The 27,153-nt window shown below is 36.6% G+C and overlaps 1 protein-coding gene and 1 long non-coding RNA gene across 2 annotated transcripts in view; one reads left to right on the top strand and one right to left on the bottom strand.

Moving 5' to 3' along the window:
* LOC136244339 (uncharacterized) overlaps positions 1-25,788 on the top strand; it is a 46,594-nt gene extending 20,806 nt beyond the window's left edge. The window contains exons 9-14 of the mRNA XM_066035940.1: positions 9,658-9,733; positions 13,596-13,733; positions 15,165-15,453; positions 16,284-16,329; positions 17,681-17,761; positions 25,665-25,788. Of these exons, the coding sequence (XP_065892012.1) occupies positions 9,658-9,733; positions 13,596-13,733; positions 15,165-15,453; positions 16,284-16,329; positions 17,681-17,761; positions 25,665-25,718 (684 nt within the window). The 3' untranslated portion in view covers positions 25,719-25,788. The remainder of the gene's footprint in view (positions 1-9,657; positions 9,734-13,595; positions 13,734-15,164; positions 15,454-16,283; positions 16,330-17,680; positions 17,762-25,664) is intronic.
* Positions 978-5,826, bottom strand: LOC136249659 (uncharacterized). Its single transcript, XR_010698309.1, has 3 exons — positions 5,551-5,826; positions 1,747-1,818; positions 978-1,248 (listed from the first exon to the last, which is right to left on the bottom strand). It is a non-coding gene; the product is annotated as an uncharacterized lncRNA (long non-coding RNA).
* Positions 25,789-27,153: the final 1,365 nt, after the last annotated feature.

The raw sequence follows: 27,153 nt of genomic DNA, 5'->3' as shown, positions 1-27,153 counted from the left end.
ATTTCATTCTGTGTGAATGCTTTATCAAAGTAGTGTAATTGTGTGACTGCTTTATTAGAGTATCTTGATTTTCAATGGAATATTACAGATTGTTTACTGTTAAAGCTTTATAATTGCTTTAAAATGCCAGAATAGACAATGCCTGTTTCCCACACATACCTATGTATTATCCCTAAATTATGTTGGTATAATAATGACATCCCTATAGTATTCTGGAGAGTCCACTACACAAACTGGCAAAATGCAAAAGATTGTCATTTTAATTTTTGTCAATACAGCCAACAGTAAACTTTTTGATGATTAAAATATTTTGACAGTTGATGATTCAACTTAATTTGAAAGTGTGTGAATGACTCTCATAATTATTAGAGTGTTTGACTGTTCCATTAGAGTGAGCATCTCCAACCTTTTCAATTTCAAGAAGATACCTGATCTCCAATCCCATCACTGCAAAAATACTTAGAAAAGTTTATGTAACATTTCCTTTGATGCCTGAGGGTACTAAATCCAATATAAACCTGTGATGGGGTTACTAAATCAAGACTCACTACCGTGAGTCACGCGGCCAGTAAAGCGGAAACACGCACCGCAGACAATAAATGATGCGACCACTACGTGAGGATTTTACAGGAACGAACGTTGTCAAATTTGGCTTGTCTATAATTCACCTGTCATTTACGCTATCGCTCTGAAACTCTAGAGTTAAACTCATCGTGTCACTAGTAACTACCACACAAGCAGTGAAGCAAATCCATGCCGACTGTTTCGTGATCGAGATTGCCGACATGAAAGGAGATGTTTCATTTTTTTTTTTTTTTTTTTTTCGCATGCGGTTAGACGCAACCACAGGTGCATACATTGCGTTCCTTTGTGCATTCCGAACATTGATTGCCCTGCTATTGCTTCAGTACTATCTCAATCGCCTCAAGAATCACATCATTGATTACAATTGTCACCATGCATTTTATAGCACCCCCACACAAAATTACACATGAAATTATAACATACAGAGGACACATGAATACCAAATAGTTTTCACAACAATAATGTGAGAATTGTACAACAATGACTGTGATATAACTGCTATGAAAATCTTCTCCAGTGGCCCGCCATGGTAGCAAGTCTCACACGACGGCATGTATATTCATCCAAACACAGTGGGAGTAACGAGTAAGTGCAGTCACAAGTTGGTATGACTCCATTTGTAGAATCCAGATGTCGGATTGAGTGGGTGTGGCTCCAGTATGTCTAAACAGTTAACAAACATTCCTGTTATAAATATGTGCTAGAGTTGCAATATAATAGTATAGTTTACAACAATACATAGTCTCCATTGTATCACTATCAAACGACACTAAGTGGAGGATATTGTTGCATCTCTAGTATGTACACTCCATCAGTACAACCTGTCTTAATGGGCCACCAGTATAGAAATACAACCTCTCTTGAAAAGCCAATTCCAAATTGAGAATTTATACACTGCTACCTGCTTATTGAGTGAAGGGGGCAATAAACAAGTTCCACCGTAATTTATGCAAGTGATCTAATCTTGTATATTCTGTCAGTGGATGAGATCCACTTGGCCAGGACAAAATGTGACCCAAATGTCCTGGATGATCCATACTCAATCCACTTATGACCCAGTGGCACAACGGAACTGAGTATTTATACAGTTATAATTATTTCTAAGATGTGTGGACACATTACAACACATTACAACATGTGCATACAAGACATGCTACGTACTGTTTTAGCATTTCAAGTCACCACATTATGTACGGACCAGTCAACAATGCTTCATAGTGCTCATCAGTAAACCTGAAGAAGAAAAGTTACAAAAAATAAAATGCACATAAATACAGTGAAACCTCATTTATAGGGCCAGCTCTGGGACCAATAAAATTTGGCCTGAATAACAAGGTGGCCTTATTAATGAGGTTATAAATTACTGTTTATCTATATTTTGAACCTTCTATAGGTGGCCAATATAATGAGGTGGCCTTAGTAAAGAGGTGGACACTAAGTGAGGTTTCATTATACATATAGTTATAACAATGGTGAACAATATTAATGGTTAACAATAATACGCTGAAACCTTACTCAGGTCACTTCTTGTGGCAGATTGCTCTGTACACAAAATGACACATTCAGGGATAGTATTTAGATGGATGATAAAGTAATGCATTATGACTTAAATACTCATGATGTGTCACTGCTAGGCAGTATCTGATATGGCTACCATATACACGGCACTGCCAAAGCACAACATCGCACTCGCTTGCACGCACAATTTTGCTCAAAATTTAAAAAAATTGATAATTAAGAGGTATGGCAACTGTTTCACTCGCAGGACTGTGTGGCAGCTGTTCCCCTTCTGTACAAGTGGCCACCAAGACAGGTCCACTGTGGATGAAAGCCAGGCATAGGGACCCGCCGATTATGCTCATAATTTTACCTATTATACTATGCTGCACTGCTCAAAAATTTACCTATTATGCTTAAATATATGCTCAATACTTACCCATTATGCCCAAATTATGCCCAATTATTTATGCTTCAGTTCCCATGCTCTAGTAATAATTTCCAATTTATGGATAAATAATAAGTGGCTGAAGCACAAACTTAATTGTCAAAATGTATATTACAGAAAAGATTGATATAATAGAACAGTCAGTTATATGATTGTTCTATTAGAGTTACTGACTGTTCTATTAGAGTATATCGATCTTTTTGTGATAGCTATTTTGATAAGCAAGAATTCATACTATTACACAAATATTCTACCGATTATGCTAGTATTATGCTCAATGCTTTCAGACACCTTTTATGCTCATTATTATGCCAGCATAATTGGCGGGTCCCTAGCCAGGCATTAGATATTTGGTATTTCATGTGTTCAAGGCATTCCAGGGCTTCTGGTAGTCTCAAATCTCACCACAGTTTAACTCAGGCAGTGTTGTGGTCATCACTAAACCACTGGAATGCTGTGTTATGTTCATCTTATGCTCAGCTACTATATAGTAGAACTGAAGGTAGAGATTTCCAACTAAATTAAATAACTAACATTCCATGCATTCATTGGTATGACAAATATTGTGTTATTTTTCAGGGTCATTTTAGTACAAACCCCACCTCAATCGGTGGTTCCTATCAAAAGATATAAGCAAAAGAAGTTGACAGTGTGATGATTTTTGTGTACAGCATTTTCAATGCTTTTATGTATATCACATGGCACCAAACACAATATTCAAAGTGTCATAAATCTAGATAGGAAACTATTAATAACATGAAATTTTCACCACATATCTATTTTATGGAGAAAAGCATATGAGTGCTAGGTAAAACCTCTCAAGAGTGACCACTTCTTTGTAGACTGACCACTCAGAATATTACATGAATAAAGCAAGTGATTCACAAATAAAACTGTGTGTATTATGTAATACTAAGTATACACAGGTACCCAATGCATTTTCAGGGATAGCTAACTAGAAAAATCAGTAATATTATATAACATGGTAAGTAGTGACATCACAAGTTACAATCAACAAATACTTCGGAAACATGACAATCAGATAACAAAATATATGACCAATATTATTTTTAAAATAGATTTGTTTGGACACTGTTCAGTTTTATTTGTCACATTGTAAGCACTAAGGATGATAATTATTATATAACACAATGACATCACTATACTACAAAGAGAAATTATAAATAGTTTCTGACCAAAATTACAATCACTGAAGCTGCTATAAAATGGATCAAAACAGCAATAAATACACCAGAATATAACATCAGGTAAGTGTGAAGCCATGCAAGGCTGGTATGAAGTGCCAGTCTCCACTTTTGAAAAGATTATGCTCAACCTTGAACCTTATATTGCAATTCCGCGCAAGACAACAAACTGCTCACCTTCAAACTATACTTGCATCGATGCAGAGGGATGCCTTGAAGTCCCGGGTGATTGTAATGCTGGATTCTGAACAGTGTTAGTTGGCGATTTACCTTTTAAAGAGCCATATTTTTGTCGTAATCCAACTTCAATCGTCCTCCAATCAAAAAACACACGGCAGAATTGAAATCAGCGTATAGGGTTTGCCCAGGAACGCTTTTTTCATCCTCATCAGCCAGATTCACACGGAAACACTCGGAAACTTTGACTATCACCGGTGCCGCATTCTTCCAATTAGAATTACGTACGCAATTATTTGTACGGGCTCCCTATGGGGATTTTTATTTCTCAAACTTTGATTTGACATATTTCAATTATTACCGGATGGATTTTAATCCAGTAAAGTGCATTACGAAGTACGAAGCATTGACTACCAGTAACTGGAACGGCAGCTTGTGAAATATTTATTGAAGGTGTGTAATTTAAGTAGCAAAAATATGTGTGAATAATTGGCTGGTTGGAAATCGCTACTGAAGGGATACTCTGAAAAATGTAATATAATATCCTATGGATAATGACTTCATCACTTTCACTTATAAGGACCAAAAATGAAAATTTTTACACGTTGGGCTGACAGCCAACTGCCTATGTCTGAAGCAGTACCTTTGGTGCTCTAACAGATTGGCTGCCACCTTGCTGCCGGTACTCACTGTCTCATACGCTGTTCACACTAAATCCATCTCTATAGCCAGTTAGAACAGCATGCTTCTTACCATTTTAAGGCTGCAAAATGCAGCCACCTCCTTAATAAGCTAGGTCAGAAAATTTTGTCCATACCTAAATAATGACCAGTTTTCACTGTACTATTAGTGATTAGTGATCATGGAGGATTATTTATTAAGATACTAAGATATACAAACGCTACAACCTCTAAATATAGCAGTAAAATTTTTACCCTGGTCCAATAGAGCAATAACTTTTACGTCACAAAAATTACGTTAAAATGTGTAACCGCAACTTCCGCGGGGCAAAAAGTGGAGCAAATTCAATGGCGGAGCACCTTCAAGAGACTGAAACTTGGCTTCTGGTGCTCCATTCGGCATGAAACTTACTCAGGACATAGATCAGAAGTTGGGAAACATAATGAAAAACATCACTTGGGCATCAGGTTGGTTTAAAAGGTAGCTAGTAGCTTTGATAATAATATAAATCAATAATAAATGCTCACAGTGGGTACAGAGACAAACTCTGCCCAATCTTGTTGTCAGGTTGGTTTTACCCAGATTAAAAGGATAAAACGGCTTCCCACGCAATTATCAGCCATAACTCGCCCAGCACAGATCAAACTAACCTGCACTACTTAATTATCTGTTATACTAATCTCTTCTTTGTTCCTGACAACGTGGTTTCATTTACAAAGACAGTCTCAACAAACCTCAGGCAAAGTAAACTCGTGCCCCAATGGTATGCATACATTTTCTGAAGTGATTATGTAACGACTGTGACGTCGGTGTTACCACTCTATCTCTGATAATCATGAGAGATTCTACTGTACAAACCAAGGTACAAACACATGCATGTTTTATCATGCCGGTATGCGCTAATCGCCTTTTTACAATTAAGTTTTACAACACAAATACATGTATAGTTAGACTCACCAATTGTGTCTCAGTAGCACTAAATCCCTTCTACACGAAAAGACAAGCAATGAGACAACAACCTCTCAAAGATCACAGCCTATTCTGGTGCGCTTATTTAGTAGTAATATAAATTTTAACGGCGTTTATTTACAACAGGACATAATTACGTGCACCTCTATTGTCTCTGTACATACTTGCCATTTCTCTACTATTCTTATTTCATTTCACAAGAGTTCCTATTGATATGGGCAAAGGCGTGGTTTCTCCGCTTGAATTAGTCAATGCTTGAAGTAGATCGAGATACTCTAATAGAGCAGTCAATCACTCTAACAGAACAATCACGTTTCTACAAGTGCTGTATTTTTATATTGTAAAGTCTGTAAGTAGCTAGTGATTTACACTATACAATCCAGTGTTAGGCAGAAGTTGTAAATATGCTGTACTATTGATTGCTGTGTTACAGCTGTTTTGTGACTGCTCTATTAGAGTATTTTGATGCAGTACAAGATGAAAGGCAAAGTGTTACTAAGGGTATACTAGTTAAAATGGGTGCTAGTTTACTGCAGTTGCATGCCACTAAAATTACAGTTGTATTTTAATATTCTATCACTGTAATCTGGAGTTTCTGTCAAAACCATGGAAACTCACTTATTGTTTTCAACAGTGTATGCTTACTCTAACAAAAAGTATTGAAATCCCATCCAAAAACAGCTTGTAGCTGTAAAAAAAGTGCGCGTCCAAGTAAAGCAGAGTTAACTGCGACAAAAAGTAATGACATCATAATGAGGCCATGTGTGAGGTGTGCAAGTTGTAAAATTAATATTAGCTAATCATATTATTGTTAAAATGCTAGTTTTTAAGTGTGTGAGCATCTTCATAAATGCCACATAAATTTGATTCTCAATAAAGCAATGTGTATAGATTTTCTGATAGCAATAAATAGTTGGAGTTTGGCCGCCTTTTCTGTGTATGGCAATGCTATGAACAAAGGAAAGGCAGCCAAACTCAAACTATTTATTGCTATCAGAGAATCTATACACATTGCTTTATTGAGAATCAAATTTGTGTGGCATTTATGAAGATGCTCACACACTTAAAAACTAGCAGCATCACATAGTTCTCATTAACACTTTAACAATAATATTGTATTATCTGATTAGCTAATATTAATTTTACAACTTGCACACCTCACACATGGCCACATTATGATATCATTACTTTTTGACGCAGTTAACTCTGCTTTACTTGGACGCGCACTTTTTTTACAGCTACAAGCTGTTTTTGGATGGGATAGTTAGTAACCTGTGGTCTCGCCGGTGGTAGTTTACTACATTCATCAAATGAGAATCGGCAAAGAAAAAATGTCCTTGCTGTTAGCTTATTTTATGGACATGAAGACAGGCATCATTGGCATTCAATACCAATGCCCAGCATGGTATGGCACTGATGCAACAAACGAAGGATAAATCTCGATGCTAGCACTCACATTTTGCTTTTTAATAGCTTACGTACCTTCTGGGTGAGACTATTAAGCGTCTTTCTAGCCTGGCATAGTAACTACTTGGTACTGGCACAATGCCTGTGAATGTCACTCCGGTGCAGTGGCACTGACATGATCAACTTGACTTAAGGATAAATCCCAATGCTAGTATGCACAGTTTGCCACTTTCTTTCACTTTTTCTTAACATAAATTAAGAAATTTTCTAAATCACTTAATTAATTTTAATTAATTAATAATTAATTAATTAACCCTTTCACCACTGAATTTTCAGCTGACCATATACGTAGTCTGCTACAAATTGTGCTATACAAGCTTAACTGTACACTATACTACTTAGTTACCATACCTCTAAATAATCGCTATAGACTAAGGACCTTGACTAGGTTGTTTTTGTGTATGTAAATAAAACCGCTAAGTAATCATAAGACAACAAAACTGAAAAATACAGTAAATGCAGCTTAAATATGCAGCCATTTACAAATAAAGTTGCTACAGGTAAGTCCATACAACTATTCTAAACAGTCTCCTAACTGAGTGATTATTTCTACGGCTGGTTTCTTCGAGATTTATCCCAAATCTTGTATCACACATGCTTATACGCACAGGAGCGAATCACACCACACTTCTGAAAAACAGCCGACGGTGATCCTTGGCTGTCTTAGCCTATCAATAATGATCCAGTGGACTTCAAAACGTGACTATCAACTCGAGGATGCATGGCAGTCATCTTTTTATCAAGAAAAACTCTGCGGTAGTATGTACTGTAACAAACCCAGAATAGTGCGTGAAGGATCTGGTTATCCCAGAAGTGGAACCTCTGTGGGTGTGTGTGTTTCAGGGTAAGCGCATCATACTATAAAACGCATGATAGAAGTGGTGGTGCATTAGAATTGTACTCAAAGTGCCTTTTATAGCATCAAACTGCATAAATCTGGTTGAAGTGGTGAAAGGGTTAATGGGTTGATATCGGTTTCTATGTTATTTAGAGCCCCTCAGATGATGTGGGCTTGGCTACCCACAATTAACTACCTCAGCCACAAACTGATACTGAGATTTGTTCAATCAAGGGAATACGTGTATAATAGGCCAAATTTGCATCATACGTACTGTATGTATGTGTTTGTAGAAATAGGTCAAATTTTGTAGCTTCAACACATCATGATTGCATACATTTGTGCACATAATGTAGTGAAGTTGCAAACATGTATGTAGTACTGGAGCAAGTGCATGTCCATCATAAAAGGATGACTATATGTACTTCACCTGTGATAGGGTAATGCATGAAAACAAATGCATACTGTATGTGTGGAAATTTTCACAGTATGTAATTTTCATGGAATTCATAATCACAGTTAACAGAACAACTGTGAAGAATGGCACTCGACATCAGTTACTTTTGGTTCAGTCTCTCAATAGTTGACTGCAGCACACTGCTTGGCACAGCACTTTACTTGACTAGCTTAAAATATTGTGTTATACATATCCCTCGTAGTCATAGTGCAGCATGAGCTCAAACATTAAACAACTTGATCTTTCTCATGTTTTGTCATGTAATCTGGACCACTAGAGCCAAGAAAGTGCATGTTGCTGTCAGACCTTCAGTGCTGGTCACTGTAAAGCACTAATAACAATAAATACTTTAGGTTTAAGGAAGAAAATCCATCCCTCCTGGAGGAGACTGAGTGTGGCCCCGACTAGACATTGGGTGACCTGCAGTTCGAATCCTGGGGTTGGAGGGATTTTTTTTCCTTACTTTGGCCCCTTTTCTGTTACACCTTTTCAGCTATAAGTCACTAAGTCTAAGTCCTTTTATAGGTTAGGTAATAAGGCTGCAGCACATGTTGCTGTCAGACCTTCAGTGCTGGTCACTGTAAAGCACTAACAACAATAATAATAACAAATTCAACCACTGCATGATCCATAAAAATAAAATCATGAAAAATCCTGTTTTCACATGAAACTGTAAAAATAAAATCATGAAAATTCTCTCTAGTATGAAAATTTGATACCACCAAAATTTCTGTGTGTGCAGTATTTTTGCTGCAAATTTCTTAGTGGAATCACATGATGGAATCCAAGTCAGATCACTATTTAAGGGCAGAAAAAACATGCAGCCATTCTATTGTAAATACCACGGAAATATAGATATTGTTATAATATCATTTTACAAAACTTCAAACAATACCATTATCATTTTGTTACAACATACACAGGGGCATATGTAGGAATTTTTTGAAAGGGGTTACCACTACAGCTAAGTGACTGTTATATTAGAGTAGTTTATATTATCTGACTTTTCTATTAGAGTATCTCTGTCTTTTCACCAAAATCATAATTCAGAACAATGCTATAAGTGTTGATATATCATGTTAGAAACTATTATGTAGCTGAGATAAATTTGTGTCCTGTTCCATGATAGGTTCCAGATTCTGGAAACCTGAAGTTTCAATTTCTTAACTATAATGTTTCAAGTAGTGGGTAAAATCCAAAGGGGTTTCCTGAAACCCTTGGAACCCTCCTCGTTATGCCCCTGATACAGCATATCACAGCTTCACAATAATACTAATCAATAATAATACTAATTATTGCCATCCTTATTTATTGCATTTGTGACATGTTCTAGGATGTGTGCCCTGATGTTTATTCTCCTGAGTCAAATAACTGCATAGTTTGTGGCAAGTGTCCTCCACCTATACCGAGTGAGTAAGCATATGCTGTACATACCTATATGACTCATGATTGTAAGACTACAGTAGTAATCACATCATTCACATGAGTTAATAATTATGGTAACTCTTGGTAGTAACGATTAGTATTGCCATGTTGTATTGTATTGTTTTATTACCACAAGTAAAATTTAACATTAGAATTCTTCTATAGCCATATCAGTTGTATGCTTTAACTGACTAGCAAATATCAGTGTGTTGATAATTTCAGTATGGCTGACAATGGAAGACAGCTTTCAGTAAGATTAACCTGTCTGTAGTTAAAAAAAGACTAAAATGTACTGTAAGGAATTCTGATGGTTTGCAAGTACACAGCAGTGATTATTCCAGTATGGTCTTCAAATAAAACCTTCAAGATATTTGACCACTATGTAGTGAAAGAATGAAACACGAGAGAAGTCATGATGTTTAAGTACATGTACAGGTTGAATGCAGAGTGGATCCTAGGCTGTGTGGCTCCTCAGGCATTTGCTTAGACTGCAAGCTGTCTGTGGATCAAGTCACCACCTGGTCTGGGATTTTTTTCTGTGATCAACAGTTTTAGTAACATGTTTCTGACTCCTTGCTACATAGGTTTTCAGTAGCCATCTTTGTGGGTCCCTAGTGGGATAATGACAAATAATCAAACAAAATAAGAAAAGGATGAAAATGTACTTTAAGAAATCCTGCTAGGTTTAGTAATCTCATGGAAGGTGACAATACCATGAGTCTTGTATAAGTTTTGAAATCAAAAGTGGAAGCCAAGAAATGGCCACAGAGGTTGATGCTTAAAAATGGCCACAGAGGTTAATGCTCAATAGGGGTTATGGAAATAAATTAATATAACAAAATAAAGGAGGTTACCTACACTTGCAGCTACCAGAGGCGTAGCCAAGGGGGGGATTTGCCCCCATCACTAAGTGTTTTTTTTACCTCCATCACAAGCTTACCAGTATTAAAACTGACATGCAAATGGCTATAAAATATATGCACTACTACGCAGTAGCTATCACCGACCAGGGGTTGCTAGTGAATGCGCACACAACATTTAACTTGTTCATGAATCCACCGAACAAAAATATTAGAAATACACTTCTATATTTAGCCTAGATTACTCACATGATAGAGAATTTTGAATCTAAAAAGAGCACAAGAGTCACAACTCAAAAGTGAAAAAGGAGACCAGATGACGCTATGAACCTACTGCCTACAAGGTGATAAAGTGTTAAATGTACCAACCCTTGGAAAATAATTCGAATGGTTATTTCTCGAGTCTATCACACTGGATCTTTGTACGGTAGTGCAGTGGCATACCAGTCTATTAATTTACTTTATCAGTCAGTCAGTCAGGCAGATTAGTCACAAGCTTAAAAGTTCTGCTAGTAAGACAGGTATTGAACTGGGATTTCATGCAATACGTGGTGTTTGAATTTCGCCCACTGAAGTGAGTGAACACGTCATCCTGTCCGCAGTGTGCTAGGATTGCAACACAGGCTGTGGCTAACGCAAAGTAACTTGTATTTACGCTAAAATATTAATAATATAACTCTACCAGATTGTGGATGAATTTGTTGGAGTACAGTTGTGGCATGTGCGATGATCCTCAATGATTGATAGGTGATAAGCTATTAGTACTGTAATAGTTACGTAAGCTGTAGTAATACAACACCGCATGTTGGCTAGCCCACCATTGGGTCATTAGCCTTTTTTACAATCATGAACGATTTTGAGTGTTTTGTGGAGGCATGCCTGCCCCTCCATCACCCTCTGGCTAGCTACACCCCTCTCAACTACAATACATATACTAGTACAGAGTTAATTCTTACTTCAGTTTTATACAGTTGAAGTATAGCCTGCAGTAAGGATATATTGTCCAGTAGTGTTGTGGTGTACAGTAGGTGACCTCCTTCATTACTTTTTCTTTCTGTGGTCTCTACTTTAATTATAACTTCTACTTTAATTATAACTTCTACTTGTACTTGTTTGTTCACTTTTTTGCAATGTGCTGTAGCTGTGAGTGGTGACCATGTCAAAAGGCACCAGACATAATACAAATTTTGCATCTGCACCCCGACTTTGATTACTAAAACAAATTTACCATTCCACTCTATTTCCAGTTATGGTCATTGCATTACACAGTTCTCTCTACTGATGAAGGACAACAGGAGAAGTGCCTCTGTAATCAATCTATTCACTACAGAAATTATGGGTGATTTTCGTGATAGCCAGCACAGAAGTCATGATGCACTAACAACAAACCAACTCTTACTCTGTAGTAAAGAAATAGAGTAGATGCTGCATATATGAGACACCAAAATGCAACCACATGCTATTCTGGAAGGAAATAGCTGTTGACCTCCAAATTTTTGGTGCGTGTAGTGTATCTACCCTAATATCTTTGGGTGGTATTTAATCATAATAATTATTGTTTAGAGCAGCAAAGTAGACAGTAGAGCATGGCATGTTAAATGACCCAATTATGGGACTTTGGATGGGTTATGAGACACCTGCATTCAACACTTCGTAAAAACAAAAGTAAATCACCCAAAGCATTGAAACTTGGGATGTAGTTACAGTCACTATTGCTATATTTATTGGTGTAGTAATTTTTTCAAAATCATGGTATACCAGCAAGAAATGCTGAATAAACAAAATACAGTCAATTAATCAATTATGGGATACTTGCAGCAATTATGAGACACTTCACTTTTAAAAACGTTTCACTGCATCAATTCATGGGTGAAACATATTCTAATATCAGTTTCAACTCACTTATGATGTCGAACATTGGAAAAAATTTTGGTCACGCCCCCTTTATTCTGCAGACTATGCTACTAACAGAGGTTAGTGAGGTGAATTTTAACCACCAAACAGGTAAAATTTTGGCATTTCTCACATCTGAAGGTTCTTAGAGTACTCATTCTAGCAGAAAATGGAGCTAGCTAGTATTAGTATACATAGTAGTGCAAAAATGTGCAGCGTTCAGAATTTACCTGATTGCAGTTAGGCTAAATTTTGCGATAAATCATATGTACTGCAAAACCAGGCAACTTAATTTAGCCCATATTTACATGGTATGTTTGCTTCATCATGGAGGGTAATTGATGCAGAAATCGTGGTGATTCGTCAAGGTGTCCCATAACCCCTGCTGTTCCATAATACCAGCACGTACTCTAAATGGAACACTATAAGGAGGAGAATGGTATAAGTCCATGATGCATCTACTGTAGTTGGAAGAGAGTTTGTACCACTTAAATTGAGATATTCTAATAGAACAGTCAGTTGGCCTGAGTCAAAATTAATATGCTGAAAATTTTGCCCACAATGCTTTCAGGAATTTCCCTGAATTATCATCTATTATACTCTTCGGTGTTCCTGTTATGCTTGTATTATGCTCCTAGGTTAGCAACATTTCTTACAATTGTCTTGGAACATTTTAATCCGTGAATGCTCTATTAGAGTATTTCACTACAAAGTGACTGTTCTATTAGAGAGCATATATCAATCTAAGGAGCTATGTACAATGCATATGAGTGCTCTATTACAGTTTGCAGTTTCCACCAACTGCTCTGTTAGGAAGTATTGATGAATTTTCATGGAATTAAGCTCCATAGTTTGAAATATCCACCTAATATGCTAGCATTATGCTGGCATAGTACTCCAGCCTATCATGCATTTTATTATGTTGGCATATTTGTGGCAGGCCTGGCAGTCAGGCTTGTCTTGCCTACTTATATTGTATTTTCTCAGTGCATCCTTGACAGCAGTACACATTAGTAAAGTTTATTTGTGCCTGCTTTTGTGACCGATTAGTGTCTTTTAATATGTACGTATTTTTGGGGAAATTGTTTATTAGCTTCAGGAGGATCTGGGATTGCACACTACTATGTGCCCAAATGTCTAGCAGAAGTGGATGGGACATGGCTAATATACTGGCCTCAAACATATGAAGGATCTCGTGCTGTTGCAAGATGCAGTGGAAATGATTCTGTTGGCAAGTTTATATAATAAAACATTTGCTCTATGTGCTGTGATATTGTTAATGTGTTATGGAATTTAGTTTTACAAGGCATACATGTGATACAGTTTACTGGATTATGGGCATAATAGGCCAGTGCCTCCCCCTATAGTCATGCGTTTTCAGTGCTTGCATTTTATAAAGCAGCTGCTGGTTTAAGGGTTAAAGTTTGTATACAGTAATTGAGTGCATACGACTAAGAAGATACGCAGTAGATCTGATCAAACTTATGAGCTGAATTCATTCTTTGCATTAGAAAGAGTTAATCTATAATATAAAATTCCAATTATGCTTTCTATCACTTCTTTTTCTTAGTCATATAGTCACAAAATCATTTCTGATAAGAAATTACAGCCACCTGCATTTGTAATTATTGATTTGTTAATGCTAGTAACATCAAACGACAACTTTTTACTTTAATAGAGCAGTCATATTTACATGAGTTTGACTGCTATGTTATTGGTGAACAATTGGCCTATTGGAGTATCACAATTTTGTATTCAGTTTTTGTGCTAGCAGTGTGTAACTAAATTATACTACCTGTATAAAATTAATACTGTATATTAATTATCTAATCAAAAACAGCCAAGCTGTAAAAAAAGGTGCGGCCCCTAAAAAGGCCATGGTGAAAAAAGATGTGAAATCCAAGGTGGTGGCCAAGAAATGGCTGTGATGGTAAAAATTTTAATAACGACAATTCATGTGAATTTGTGCTTCGACACCAAATTCACCTGAATTGTTGTTATTAAAATTTTTACCATTAACCTACCATCACAGCCATTTTTTGGCCGCCACCTTGGATTTCACATCTTTTTTCACCATGGCCTTGGCCTTTTAGGGGTCGCACCTTTTTTTACAGCTTGGCTGTTTTTGATTTAATGTCACTTCTTTTTGTATTTGTATACCCCAAAGCCGGCCATAGGCGGACTTTTTAACCTATTCTTTTTCTTTACCACAGGAAGAATAAAAAACAAGGCAGATTTTTAATACTTCAACTGTTTTTGATTTTATCAGTAATTATACAAATCATATACATATTATATTTATTACATGTCTATTATTCCCTACTGGATAACTTGTTCGCAGCTGATCTCTCTACTAAGGGACTTGAAATGTAGCTGGACTCTCTACAGGGTGATTTGTTGTAGCTGAACTCTACACAGGATTCTCTCTAGAGGGTGAACAGGGTGATTTGTTTGTAGCTGAACTCTCTACAGGGTGATTTGTTTCTGCTGTTCTCTCTACAGTGTGATTTGTGTGTAGTTGAACTCTCTGGGTGCGTGCGTGCATGCGTGCATGCGTGTGCATGTGTGCATGTGCAGAGCATGAATGCATGTAGTCTGTTTGTGCTGTACATGTGCATGCTTGTGTACGTATGTATGTACTGTCATTTCCACTCACATACAGGTTTCGCTACACGTGAATGCTTGGAAGATGGTTTCTGGGGAGAAGTACAAAATATTACAAACTGCTACTCCACTGAACTTTCAATTCTTCATAATGACTCCAGGCAACTAAACACATACTATTTTGGTGACGATGAGACAAATGAGATTGACTATACACAGTCTCTTAGTTTAAATGAGCTGACTTCATCCTCAGTGAGCAGAGATCTTAATTCTCGTACAAACTCTTTCAATCCTCTGGTACCAAGAGATCTTGATGTTGCAAATGACATTTTGCATACAATGATAAGGTGAACGTTGTGCCACACATCAACTGGTGTAAAAAAATAATATGTACATGTGTGAGTTCACCAAGCTGACCATATCTGTATGTAATGTAAACTAATGGTAAGCTGTATGTATGAGGCATATATAAAACCTACTTAAGTAACTAGATATACAGTGGATTTTGTCTATCCCAAACTGCTCTGCTATTGTGCTTCAAAAAATTGCTCAGATATGTGAAACTGATTCATTTTAGGCCCTATTCACTACATCACACAATGTAATATACATTATGCATGTTATTCTATTACAACAAATAATTGTGACTGGGCCTGCGATAATAGGACATGTGGGCACATGATTTTTGCCTACTTTTTCAAACTTCTATTGTACATAACTTTTCATACAAGTACGGTATGGAAATGAAATTTTCAGCTCTTAGTACGCATGTAAGTGGCATTATGACGCAACTTACAGAATGCAAATATTCTGTTCCAATACTGAGATATGACCTGTAGAGTGACGGGGTGTAGTTTGTGCCCACATGCCCTATTTTCGCAGGCCTGGTCACAATTAGTAATGAACATTCTATATGAATAGTCACCATTACATTGAATTACTAAAGTTCTAGACTGCCTTGTTATCATTATAATGTGGTGTATATAATTCTGTTACAGATATACTCTAATCAAGTTAGCTATCTTTAGACTTTAGACATCAATAATATACATAGCATGTACATAGCTTTAAGCTTTCAAAGACTACATGACTATTCAGCTTGTTTAGCTAAATTATACACTGTATACACACAATGCAATTTGATTATTAATAAAGTGATGTATGCTTGTTATTACAGTTTATTGGGATATGATGAAACAGAGGATATTTCTATTGTTGCTAAGGTACTGTGCTCTTTGGTACAATCATTTTCATTGGATAAGAGTATAGGGGGAGGCACTGGCCCAGATTAATGTCATTTTATTGTAGCTCTATCTGTGTCAAGTACTCTAAGGGCTGGGAGCATGCTTTCATACAGGAGTTCATTGTTAGCACCTTGAAATTGATTCTGAGGGTAATTTGATCCATACACTGATAACTGACTGTCTCAATCATTTTACAAACCAAGATCATAAACAACAGGAGGAATCATCCCTCCTTTACCACTGAGTTGCTACACTTATGTACAGTATGTGTATTAATAAAAATGTACCATATTTGTGACAATCTCAGCAATAACCTAGTTTGCACAAGTACGTGTGTTGAGAAAAATGAAATATTAGTGAAATTACATGAGCTACAAAGAAAACTACACAAATGCAAGTTTTAACTAAGTAGGGAAGCCAGTCTCAAATCAATGAAATTTATACACCATTTTATTTGCCTGCTCATTGACAGTGTGAACACCTTTGTTTTGTTTATGTAGCCCCAGTGATATGTGTGTGTCACATGCATTTGTTTACTGTGTAAACAAAATCATAACCACAAATAGATTTCCTTCTGTCTAGTATTATAATTCCAGAACAACTCACCACAATAAGGTGAAACTCTGGTTATCTATTCCTTGGACACTGTAAACAATGCTGAGAACATTGAGAATTTAAGTAGTAGTGAAAACTAGGCAGGTTTTTGCTGTGACGACAAATTATGTGTACTGTAAGGATAAGGATGATAGTTATACAGGCACAATGTGGAGACTATGAAATTTATAAACTCGGAGGCCCTAATCTGTAGTGCACAAGTGAAGCGAGGGTGCTACTAAGGGCCTGAGGGTTTGTAAATTTCATGGATCCACATTATGCCCATATAACTGATTTAGACTCTATTTTACATTACATTCAGATTATTTTCCTCCATGTTTGTTTCTGCTGTAGACTCAGCAAACACGGCTGATTTTCTTGTGAAGACATACTAGTGCCATGGCAACTATGCATGCTCACATGACAAAATAAGCACCCTCGTTACATCACTGCACGTGAAAAATGTATACTGATTGGATAAACCTAGATTTTGAACATATGTTATATTGTGCGTGAAGGTGTGGAGTATATTAGAAAACAAGGTGGAGTACATGGGATTTATTACCCACCTAAAACAGGATAAATAGAGTCTAAGTAATATATATACTACATTGTTTGATGTTTAAGCATCTTATACAATGTAATACATAAATGCACTTTGTCACTTGATTACTATGTTTTGCCATGTATTACTGTGAACTCTTGTATTAATTATTGAATTCCTACTTTTTTAAAGGATATATCATCTACCATCAGTAATCTCTTGAATGATCCAAACATAATTACTTATAAACTGTTGGATAATCATCAAGATGAGGTAAGGAATGCAATACTTTCACGTTAACAGAAAACAAACCATATTAGATTGTTATGTTGGAGATCAAATAATTGTCCTCTATATTAAGGAAACTTGATAAGTTATGAAATACACCTTTAGGACCTACTTATTAGTAAATTACCACTTAAATAGCTTTTCATTGGAAGCTGAAACTTTCAGTTACTGTATATATGTAGTTGTAGCTCCTCTCAGACTTGGCATTATAATGTGTGCATGTTTAAATACAAGCGTTGGTACATACATGTGTGCGTTATTGTGTTTCAGTAATGTACAGTGTTATTATATATAGTAGTTATACAGGCACCTTGTGGAGTCTATGAAATTGATAAACCCGAAGGCCTGGGCTGTAACACACGAGCGAAGCAAGGGTGCTAAAAGGGCCTGAGGGTTAATAAATTTTATAGACTCCACATTGTGCCTGTATAACTGCTTTAGACTCTATTTCACATTACACTCAGATTACTTACCTCAACCACGGCTATTTCTGTTGTAGGCTCAGCAAAAGCGGCTGGTTTTCTTGCAATAATACTAGTACCATGGCAACTATGCATCCTCACGTGACAAAATAATAGTGCTCATTAAATCACTGCACATGAACAAAATAGCAATTGGGTAAACCTAGATTTTGAGCATGTTATATTGTGCCTGAAGGCGTGGAGTATATTAGAAGACAAGGCGGAGTATATGAGATTAATAAATATTACCCATCCTAAATAGAGTCTAAACTATATGCATATACCATGCTTTGTCTGATATATATGCATGAGCCTGAGGGCTACAGGCCTGAGGGCAAGTGTATTATATGCCAGGTAAAGCAAAAGTGCCCATGGTATAAGTAATCTAATCCAAAACAGCCAAGCTGTAAAAAAAGTGTGCGGCCCTCAAAAAGGCTATAGTGAAAAAAGATGTGAAATCCAAGGTGGCGGCCAAGAAATGGCTGTGATGGTAGGTTAATGGTAAAAATTTTAATAACGACAATTCAGGTGAATTTGATGCCAAGACCAAGTGGCACAAAATTCACCTGAATTGTCGTTATTAAAATTTTTACCATTAACCTACCATCACAGCCATTTCTTGGCTGCCACCTTGGATTTCACATCTTTTTTCACCATGGCCTTTTGGGGGCCGCACTTTTTTTACAGCTTGGCTGTTTTTGATTAGATATCACTTCTTTTTGTATTTGTATACTGTAAAGCCAGCCTATGGCTGGCTTTGGGGCTTTTTTAACCCATGTGTTTTTTTATTTACCACAGGAAGAAGAAAAGATGAAGTAGATGTGCTTTAAATATTTTATCAGTAAATGTACAAATTATATATATAATACATATATTGATTACAGAAATCTCCATGGTGGTTTCTTTGTAACTGAACACTCTACAAGATGACTTCTTCTAGATGCTCTCTCTACAGGGTGAATAGTTTGTAGCTGAACAATCTACAAGGTAACTTCTTCTAGCTGATCTCCCTACAGGGTGATTTGTTTGTAGCTGAATTCAGTGCAGGTGATTTGTTTGCAGCTGAGCTCTTTACAGAATGATTTCTTTGTAGCTGAACTCTCTACAAGGTAACTTCTTCTAACTGATCTTTCTACAGGACAATTTGTTTGTGGCTGAATTTTCTACAGGGTGATTTCTTTGCAGCTGAACTCTCTACATGGTGGTTTCTTTGTAGCTGAACTCTCTACAAGGTAACTTCTTCTAGCTGATCTCTCTACAGGGAGATTTGTTTGTAGCTGAACTCTCTACATGGTGTTTTCCTTGTAGCTGAACTATCTACAATGTAACTTCTTCTAGCTGATCTCTCTACAGGGTGATTTGTTTGTAGCTAAACTATCTACAAGGTAATTTCTTCTAGCCGATCTCACTACAGGGTGATATATTTGTAGCTGAATTCTGTACAGGTGATTTATTTGCAGCTGAGCCCTTTACAGAATGTTTTCTTTGTAGCTGAACTCTCTTCAAGGTAACTTTTCTAGCTGATGTCTCTACAAGGTCACTAGTCTGTAGCTGAACTCTCTACATGGTGGTTTCTTTGTAACTGAACTTTCTACAAGGTGACTTCTTCTAGCTGATCTTTCTACAGGGTGATTTGTTTGTAGCTGAACTCTCTACAGGTGATTTGTTTGAAGCTGAACTCTCTAAATGATGGTTTCTTTGTAGCTGAACTCTCTACAAGGTAACTTCTTATAGCTGATCTATCTACAGGGAGATTTATTTGTAGCTGAACTCTCTACATGATGGTTTCTTTGTAGCTGAACTCTTTGCAAGGTAACTTCTTCTATTGATCTCTCTACAGGGTGATTTATTTATAGCTGAACTCTCTACATGGTGGTTTCTTTGTAGCTGAACTCTACAAGGTAATTTCTTCTAGCTGAACTATCTCTTTCCATAGTTGCATGAACTCCCTACAAGGTAACTTCTTCTAGCTGATCTCTCTACAGGGTGAATTGTTTGTAGCTGATCTCTCTACAGGGTGACTTGTTTGTAGCTGATCTCTATACAGGTTCCTTGTCTGTAGCTGATCTCTTGAATTCTCTTCAGGGTGACTGCGCTATTAGGATGACAGCTCTATTAGAGTATCTCGATCTCGCACTTGCTGCACCAAGTTGGATTTCGTGTTATAACTCCGTGACTTTAAGTCTGATTCTTCTACACCATTGATGACCTTACTAAGATGATTACTCCATCTGTACAACGATTTTCAAAGCATTACCCCAACCGGTTTATCTGGTAGGCGTGGCAAGCAGTCGTTGTTTTATTAGCTAATCTCGATTGCATAATTGTTACATACTGTGGTTTTTACGTTGTATCTTCCTGGTTTTTAGCTCAATTTCTTTCAAACCACAAACGGTTTGAGGTTCAATAGTTAACCTATTTACCCACCAATTTTCAGCTTCTTCCCATACGCGGTTTACCCTGTAGGCGTGACAACATATTGGTATTATTTTTCGTGAATAATCGCTCATAACTCTTTGCCTGTTTATCGTATTCCAGCCAAAGTTGGTACCAAGATGCACCTTTATACTCCCCTTCTGTGTGCCAAATTTCAAGACAATCAGATATAGTGTTCACGTTTTATAGCAGTTTTTGTAAGTGTGCGACAAGAGGAAGAAAAATAAGAAGAAAAAAAAAATGAAGAAACTAAGCCAATTTTTGAAGTCGCATATCTCGGGAACGCTTGAAGCGATTTCGCTCAAATTTGGAATGTGGAGTGCTAAAGTTGGAGGGCATGTCCACAGCAAAAACCGTCTTGTTTCATCAAGGAAGCACAGAGCTACGGAGGTGCGAAAATTGCTTTTTCTTTCTTCCTGTCAATATACTCACGGGTGTTGCGCACCGGCTTCTTGGGCCGCACGACACACTACCATGTGTCTTGATATGTACTAATCACCTACACACATGTGGGAAACTGCTGACATGCTTCATGAGTGCATTTATATTGGGCCATGTGAGTTTTGACAGTGGACACATTGCTGTGCTAAGAGTTCAAATGTACGCATTATGACACAAGCATATGAAAAGTTTAATTTTGGGTTTATATGTTGAGTAGAGGCACAGGACATTGAAAGACCACTTGATGGTGATGTTTACTGCCAGGTATTCACTATAATAATCATGAATTAAACAGTACAGTAGTACTGTTCAAGTAGGCAAAAGTGATACATGTTGCCTATGTTGCTGCATTTAAAAGTCATGCTGTGCAATGAAAATCACATAATATGAGTCTATCTAACATCAAACACAACATTAAAAACAAGAAAACACTAAAAGGCGGCTGGATATAGAATTTAAAAAATCACAGAAACTCGTCTGCCAACCAGCCTTCCTATCTGCCTGCATGTGCAGGTGTGGGTGTGTGTGTGTGCGTGTGCGTGCATGCCTGCGTGTGTGCTTACCTGCATGTGTACATACTTGCATACCTCTGTGTGCGTGTGTGCGTGCCTGCCTGCCTGCCTGCCTGCCTGCCTGCCTGCCTGCCTGCCTGCCTGCCTGCCTGGTTGCCTGGCTGCCTGGCTGCCTGTCTGACCACAGTTACAAGGCTGGAGGCCAAATGAAGCAGTGCACTGTAACCAGTGGCATGTATGTGCCTTTTGGGGTTATGATGAGTGTGTGCCCTCTGTACCTTGACTTTCCTTTTTATTTTTGGTCAGGCTGGTCATCTTCTTCATGTGATGAAACCATACTGTGCTAATTTTCCCTATAAACACCTTGCTTCAGCAGCATATTTAGACGACACAAATTTATTTACTGTAAGTGCTTACGTTCGGTAGATACCTGTAACTTCACAATAGATTCAAGACCATGCCCATTAATGACCTTGATTGATTAATAACGATTGAGCGCAGAGACCACACTTCGTAATAATCTATTTACCTGATCACAATGACTGCACCCCCCTTATTATTGGCCTAGCTATAGTCATAATGTTAGCACAATGAAAATATGAAAAAAGTGACATGTCTCATGGTACAGTAGGTGAAATTCTGACTTGAGATACTGTAATGCAGCAGTCACCCTAAGGCTATTTATTGTTAATTTATGCTTCAGATCCCCCGCCCGCATTGCTATGTTTCACCATCTAGTTTTCACCATTATTCCATCATCTCAATATATAATGATAATATAAACGTTATAAACCACGTAACGTACATCACTAGGCATGGAGGAAGGGGCTGAAGGCTATTACTTAAAACCCTTTCACTATTAACCCTTTAAGGACCAAAAATTGTGTGCATAGTCTACCCTGAAAGCCCACTCGTTTTATGATTATTGCGCATTTAGTGTTTTTTTAAAAATATAATAAGTTTATAGCATTGACAAAGCCCCTACAAGTGCTCAATTGTATAACAAATTATACTAAAAGATTCGCCTGACAATAATAAACAACATTATCTAACTTACCAAAGTGTAGAACCAATGTCTTAAAAGCACTAAGGTGAGTTTCAAACACCTACACGCGATCGATTTCTTTGTGACACAATCAATAAAAACAGTCCGCCATTTTAGTTTTTTAAAACCGCATCACATGATCTTGTATATTAAATTATTCGCCTCTAAATAGTGAGCACTCTGAGCTTTATTTGAAGTTAATACGATGAACACAGCCAAAGTTATGGAGCGATTTCTACAAGGTTAGTTTTATTGTTGTGTAAATATTAAATGTTTGTACTTTGTTAGGAATTTTACACAGGCTTAGTTTTGCGTGATAAGTTGGCCTAATATATCAAAAGAATCGCCTATGAATGGCGAATACAATGGCCCCTGTTTCGATCTAATAGCTTCATTTGTTGCGGAGTTATAGCTCTTTGTTAACTGCCAATAATCTTGGATGTAATATTACGGCGCTGGTCTTTCGAGCAATACCTACTTTGGACGTAATATTACGGCAGCGGTCCTTAAAGGGTTAAGATCAACAGGTGGTGATAATAACAGATAGAAATACTCCAAAAGAGCATTCAGCTAACTTATAAAACAGTCAGGTGCATGTAAGATTGTAATGGATAATGAGCCTCCCGCCTGCATTGGTTAGGCTAACTTTCTGATCTGAGACATGACATTAACAATAAGTGGCCTGATAGAACAGTGACATGTGTATAGCTGCGCGCTATAACAAAAACCAAACAAATTAGTATATTAAAGATTTAAAAATGAAGTAGGGATCCAACCAATAAAAAGTAGTGAAACAAGAGATGAATGATGGTATTGCAGCATAGCTAGTGGGAAAATTCTTTGGCATTGAACAAAATAATTGATATAGCATACCAATGTAGAGATTTTTCTACCAAACTATGCTGTAATACCATCATTCATCTCTTGTTTCCCAACTATTTATTGCTTGGATCCCTACATTATTTATACTAGTAAATTATTGCCATGAATAAAATTACAGTTAAACATGAATACCACTTCACCACTCAATCTATTTATCGTGTGTTATATAACATCAAGACAGCTAGGTGTCTAAAACTTATCACAACAGTATTACTGTATAGAACCGCCTGTATTAAAAACAGTTCCATTTCAGTCAAAGGGGCTCCTTAGAATACTTTCACAATAGTACCAAAAACTTAATCCCACAATCGATCTTAAGATGTGTGACTTTATTATGGCACAAATTAAAGATAACAAAGGGCATTAAAAATCTGAGGATTTCTTAGAACAAGTCAACATGATATACGCACACTGAACTGTGCAATATCTTGAGTTAGCAAGATTGTATGCACTGCCTTAACAAGATATATGCACTGTTACAGTGCATATATTATATCTCATTAACATTCCTGAACCAGTGCAACAAGTGATATATACATTGGCTTTCCTTTGATCTGAGAGGTGTTAAAGTGTGTAGCTATTTATGTGTATGCATTTCTTACTTACAGTATATTTAATCAGTACATTTATTACTTTTTGTACTGTAATTTATCACAGGACAAGCCCTATGAAGCTGAATCACTTTTCACCAATATTGAAAGCTTTGCTAGTACATTTAGATCGATCCTGGAATTTTATCAACTCCATAATGTATCATTTAGTGATCGAAACTTTGGTAAGACATACACAGCTGCTGTTTTCTGTATGTAGAAAAGTCATGTCAGTAGTATCCAATACAGCTAAACGTTTTCTAAGCAGACCTGTGCCATTAAAAAAATTACTGTAAAAATGTTTGGCATTATGATGAGCTCTATCCAGTTATAGTGTAGTTGATATCAGTTTGTGCATAAAGTGACTATACAGGGAAAATGTATCTTACACTAGGGTCTGACAAAAATTATGTTTGATGTCTTTGTTTGTTTGTTTGTTTGTTTACATAAGAATCTTATTCCTTGGGCCTGCGACCCTAATGCTTCAGGTGTATATATCAGCAAAATCCCTCACAACCATGGTATAACTATTAAATATATACAGGTATGCAAAGAAGGGCTAAGGGTGTATACATTGACAAAACTCGACACAGTCATGGAATAAATGGATCACTCTAGGTACACTCACCTGATAGGTTAAAGACCTACAGAGCACTCACTATGTTCTTCTGATGATTGATAGTGGTTTTAATAGTGTGGGCTAATAGCCATTAGAACATTATTCATATACGTCATTATGCTTTACACACAGCACCAGAAAAATTGTGATTGTGGGATCTAGTTTTTTAGTTTTAGCATTTTGTACTACATAAAGCCTACTAACTTCACTATTGGGACAGTAAGTGTTAAGTTAATTAGTTGGGACTGTAAGATACTCACCGAGTTGTCCTATTTGTGTTGTTCAGTGGCCTGCTCAATGGCTGACATGTGGTAGGTAGAAATACCTGTACACCTCCCTATGTTTCCCAAACGATTATGTTACTGATCATCTGTCATTTAGTAACTGTCAACTAGTTGAAACTTAGACCACAGCAAGTTGAAATACTACATTTCTTTTGTTACAAGCAGTTGGGAAGATCCAACAAGCAGCAACAAACGTATGTGAATGAGCTGTGGTCTAAATTAGTTAGACATCGAAACACAGGATTCTACGGAATTTTAATAACTACACTGAGCCTAGCCTAACCTGTAAATCCAAACCCATAGTTCTGTGTCACTCAATATAACAAGTCAAAGTGTATCGTGTCCCTGAACTGGTTGGACATCAAAAGCCATGAGCAAACCACGTTCCCATGATATTTCCAGGGCAATATGTGGTTAAACCCTGAGCGGCACCTTTGAACACCCATGCTAATATATATCTGTAATATGGATTTGATGAGATCAGATAAATTGAAGAAGCATAATGGCAGCATAAAAATATAAAGCACTGAGTACTTAAATAGCCAATATATTTACATATAAAGGAAATTAACTTTAATCTGTCTTAGTTGCAGTACAACACTTTTTATTATTATACAGATATTGATTTTGAGCTGTTGTCAATGTCCGATATACAGTCAACTGGTGGAGTAGAATTTGCCACAGAAAACTCAAACATTTTTATACCAAATGCAGCAATAAGGGAGCAGATGAATACTGAAGGTTCCAACATTCTATAATGACATATTATTTTGTATATGTTTTATGATATTGATGTAATAAATTAATAACATTATAAGGGTGGCCTGCTCTATAATTATCAGCTTGTACATTCACTTTACGGTTTTTATAGCAAGGCAGCCTGCTGTATACAGTACTATACTCGTATGTTAAGTTGTTTGGATTGTATACGTACCTGTATTATGCTTTTAATTATACTGTCCATAAATACATAAGCATGTAGTATGCATGATAGTATACTGTACATATACAGTGCGTAAATGGTACATGTACGGTGACATTTATGTTTCATGTTGATGTAAAAAATATATAGGAAAAAAAGTGCCAGTTGTGAATTATGCTGCTCAAAATCTTGCTAGTGTTCTGCCAGATAGTTCACTAGAGTAAGTCACGTGTAACTGTGTACATACAATAGTACATATTTAGACTGTGTGGTAAACTTGATGTGTTTTACTGGTTAATTTATAAACTTTGGCCACATTTGTATTCACAGGAATGCAATAGTCTCAACTAATGAAGTCATCTCCAGTCAGATATCATCACAACCTATTTCACTACAACCAAGTGGTTATGTAACACTAACATTTAATAATGTAAATTATGTAAGTTGAGTAAATAAAGTCACATACTATATAGTATGCAGGCACATGTGTGAGTACATGTGTTGGATGACATGCATTTATATGTAAGTCTTATAAAGTCCATACTTTTAAGATTCAGGCATGTCGAAAGTTTATGAAAGATGGCTTAGAAAGCAAAACATTTCAAACACTAGATACTCCAATAGAGCTTAGTCTCTCTCAATACTGATTCTACATGTAATATTACGGTTATATATCCAAAGTTACACAAAGATTTAGAATTTCTTGAATGCCTGATTTTAAGGCCAGACAAAGTGCCACCTCTACTTTCATTGCTGCTATAATTGATCACATGTGCCAGCATTTCGATATTTAGACAAACTAGCCATCAATTTCAGCTAAGGAAAATGTCTTTTTTCCTGCTTCAGAAAAGTTGTAAAGAGTAAGCATAAGGTTTGAGAAGGCTTTTGATAATCCTTGTAGTGACAGATAGACTGCTGTTGATGCAATTTTTAACAAAGAAATAAATTTGCTTTTGATTTTTGGCTGCAGCATTTATTAATGGTTCAACTAGACCATATACTTGACTAAATTTAGTTCATTTGATTTAGATAGAGGTATGTTTACTTTAGAGTTCTCTGAACCCATTGATGTGAATACAATGAACTCATCTCAAATTAGTTAATATAGTACCACAAATACCATGTTTGGTGTTCAGAATTTGACTGTTTCTACCATTGATTATTTATCTTACATACATCAAATTA

Source organism: Dysidea avara, chromosome 1 (assembly GCF_963678975.1).
Source record: "Dysidea avara chromosome 1, odDysAvar1.4, whole genome shotgun sequence".
NCBI lineage: Eukaryota > Metazoa > Porifera > Demospongiae > Dictyoceratida > Dysideidae > Dysidea > Dysidea avara.
Note: the sequence above shows the minus strand (reverse complement) of the source record. Positions and strands in the feature narration are given on the sequence as shown.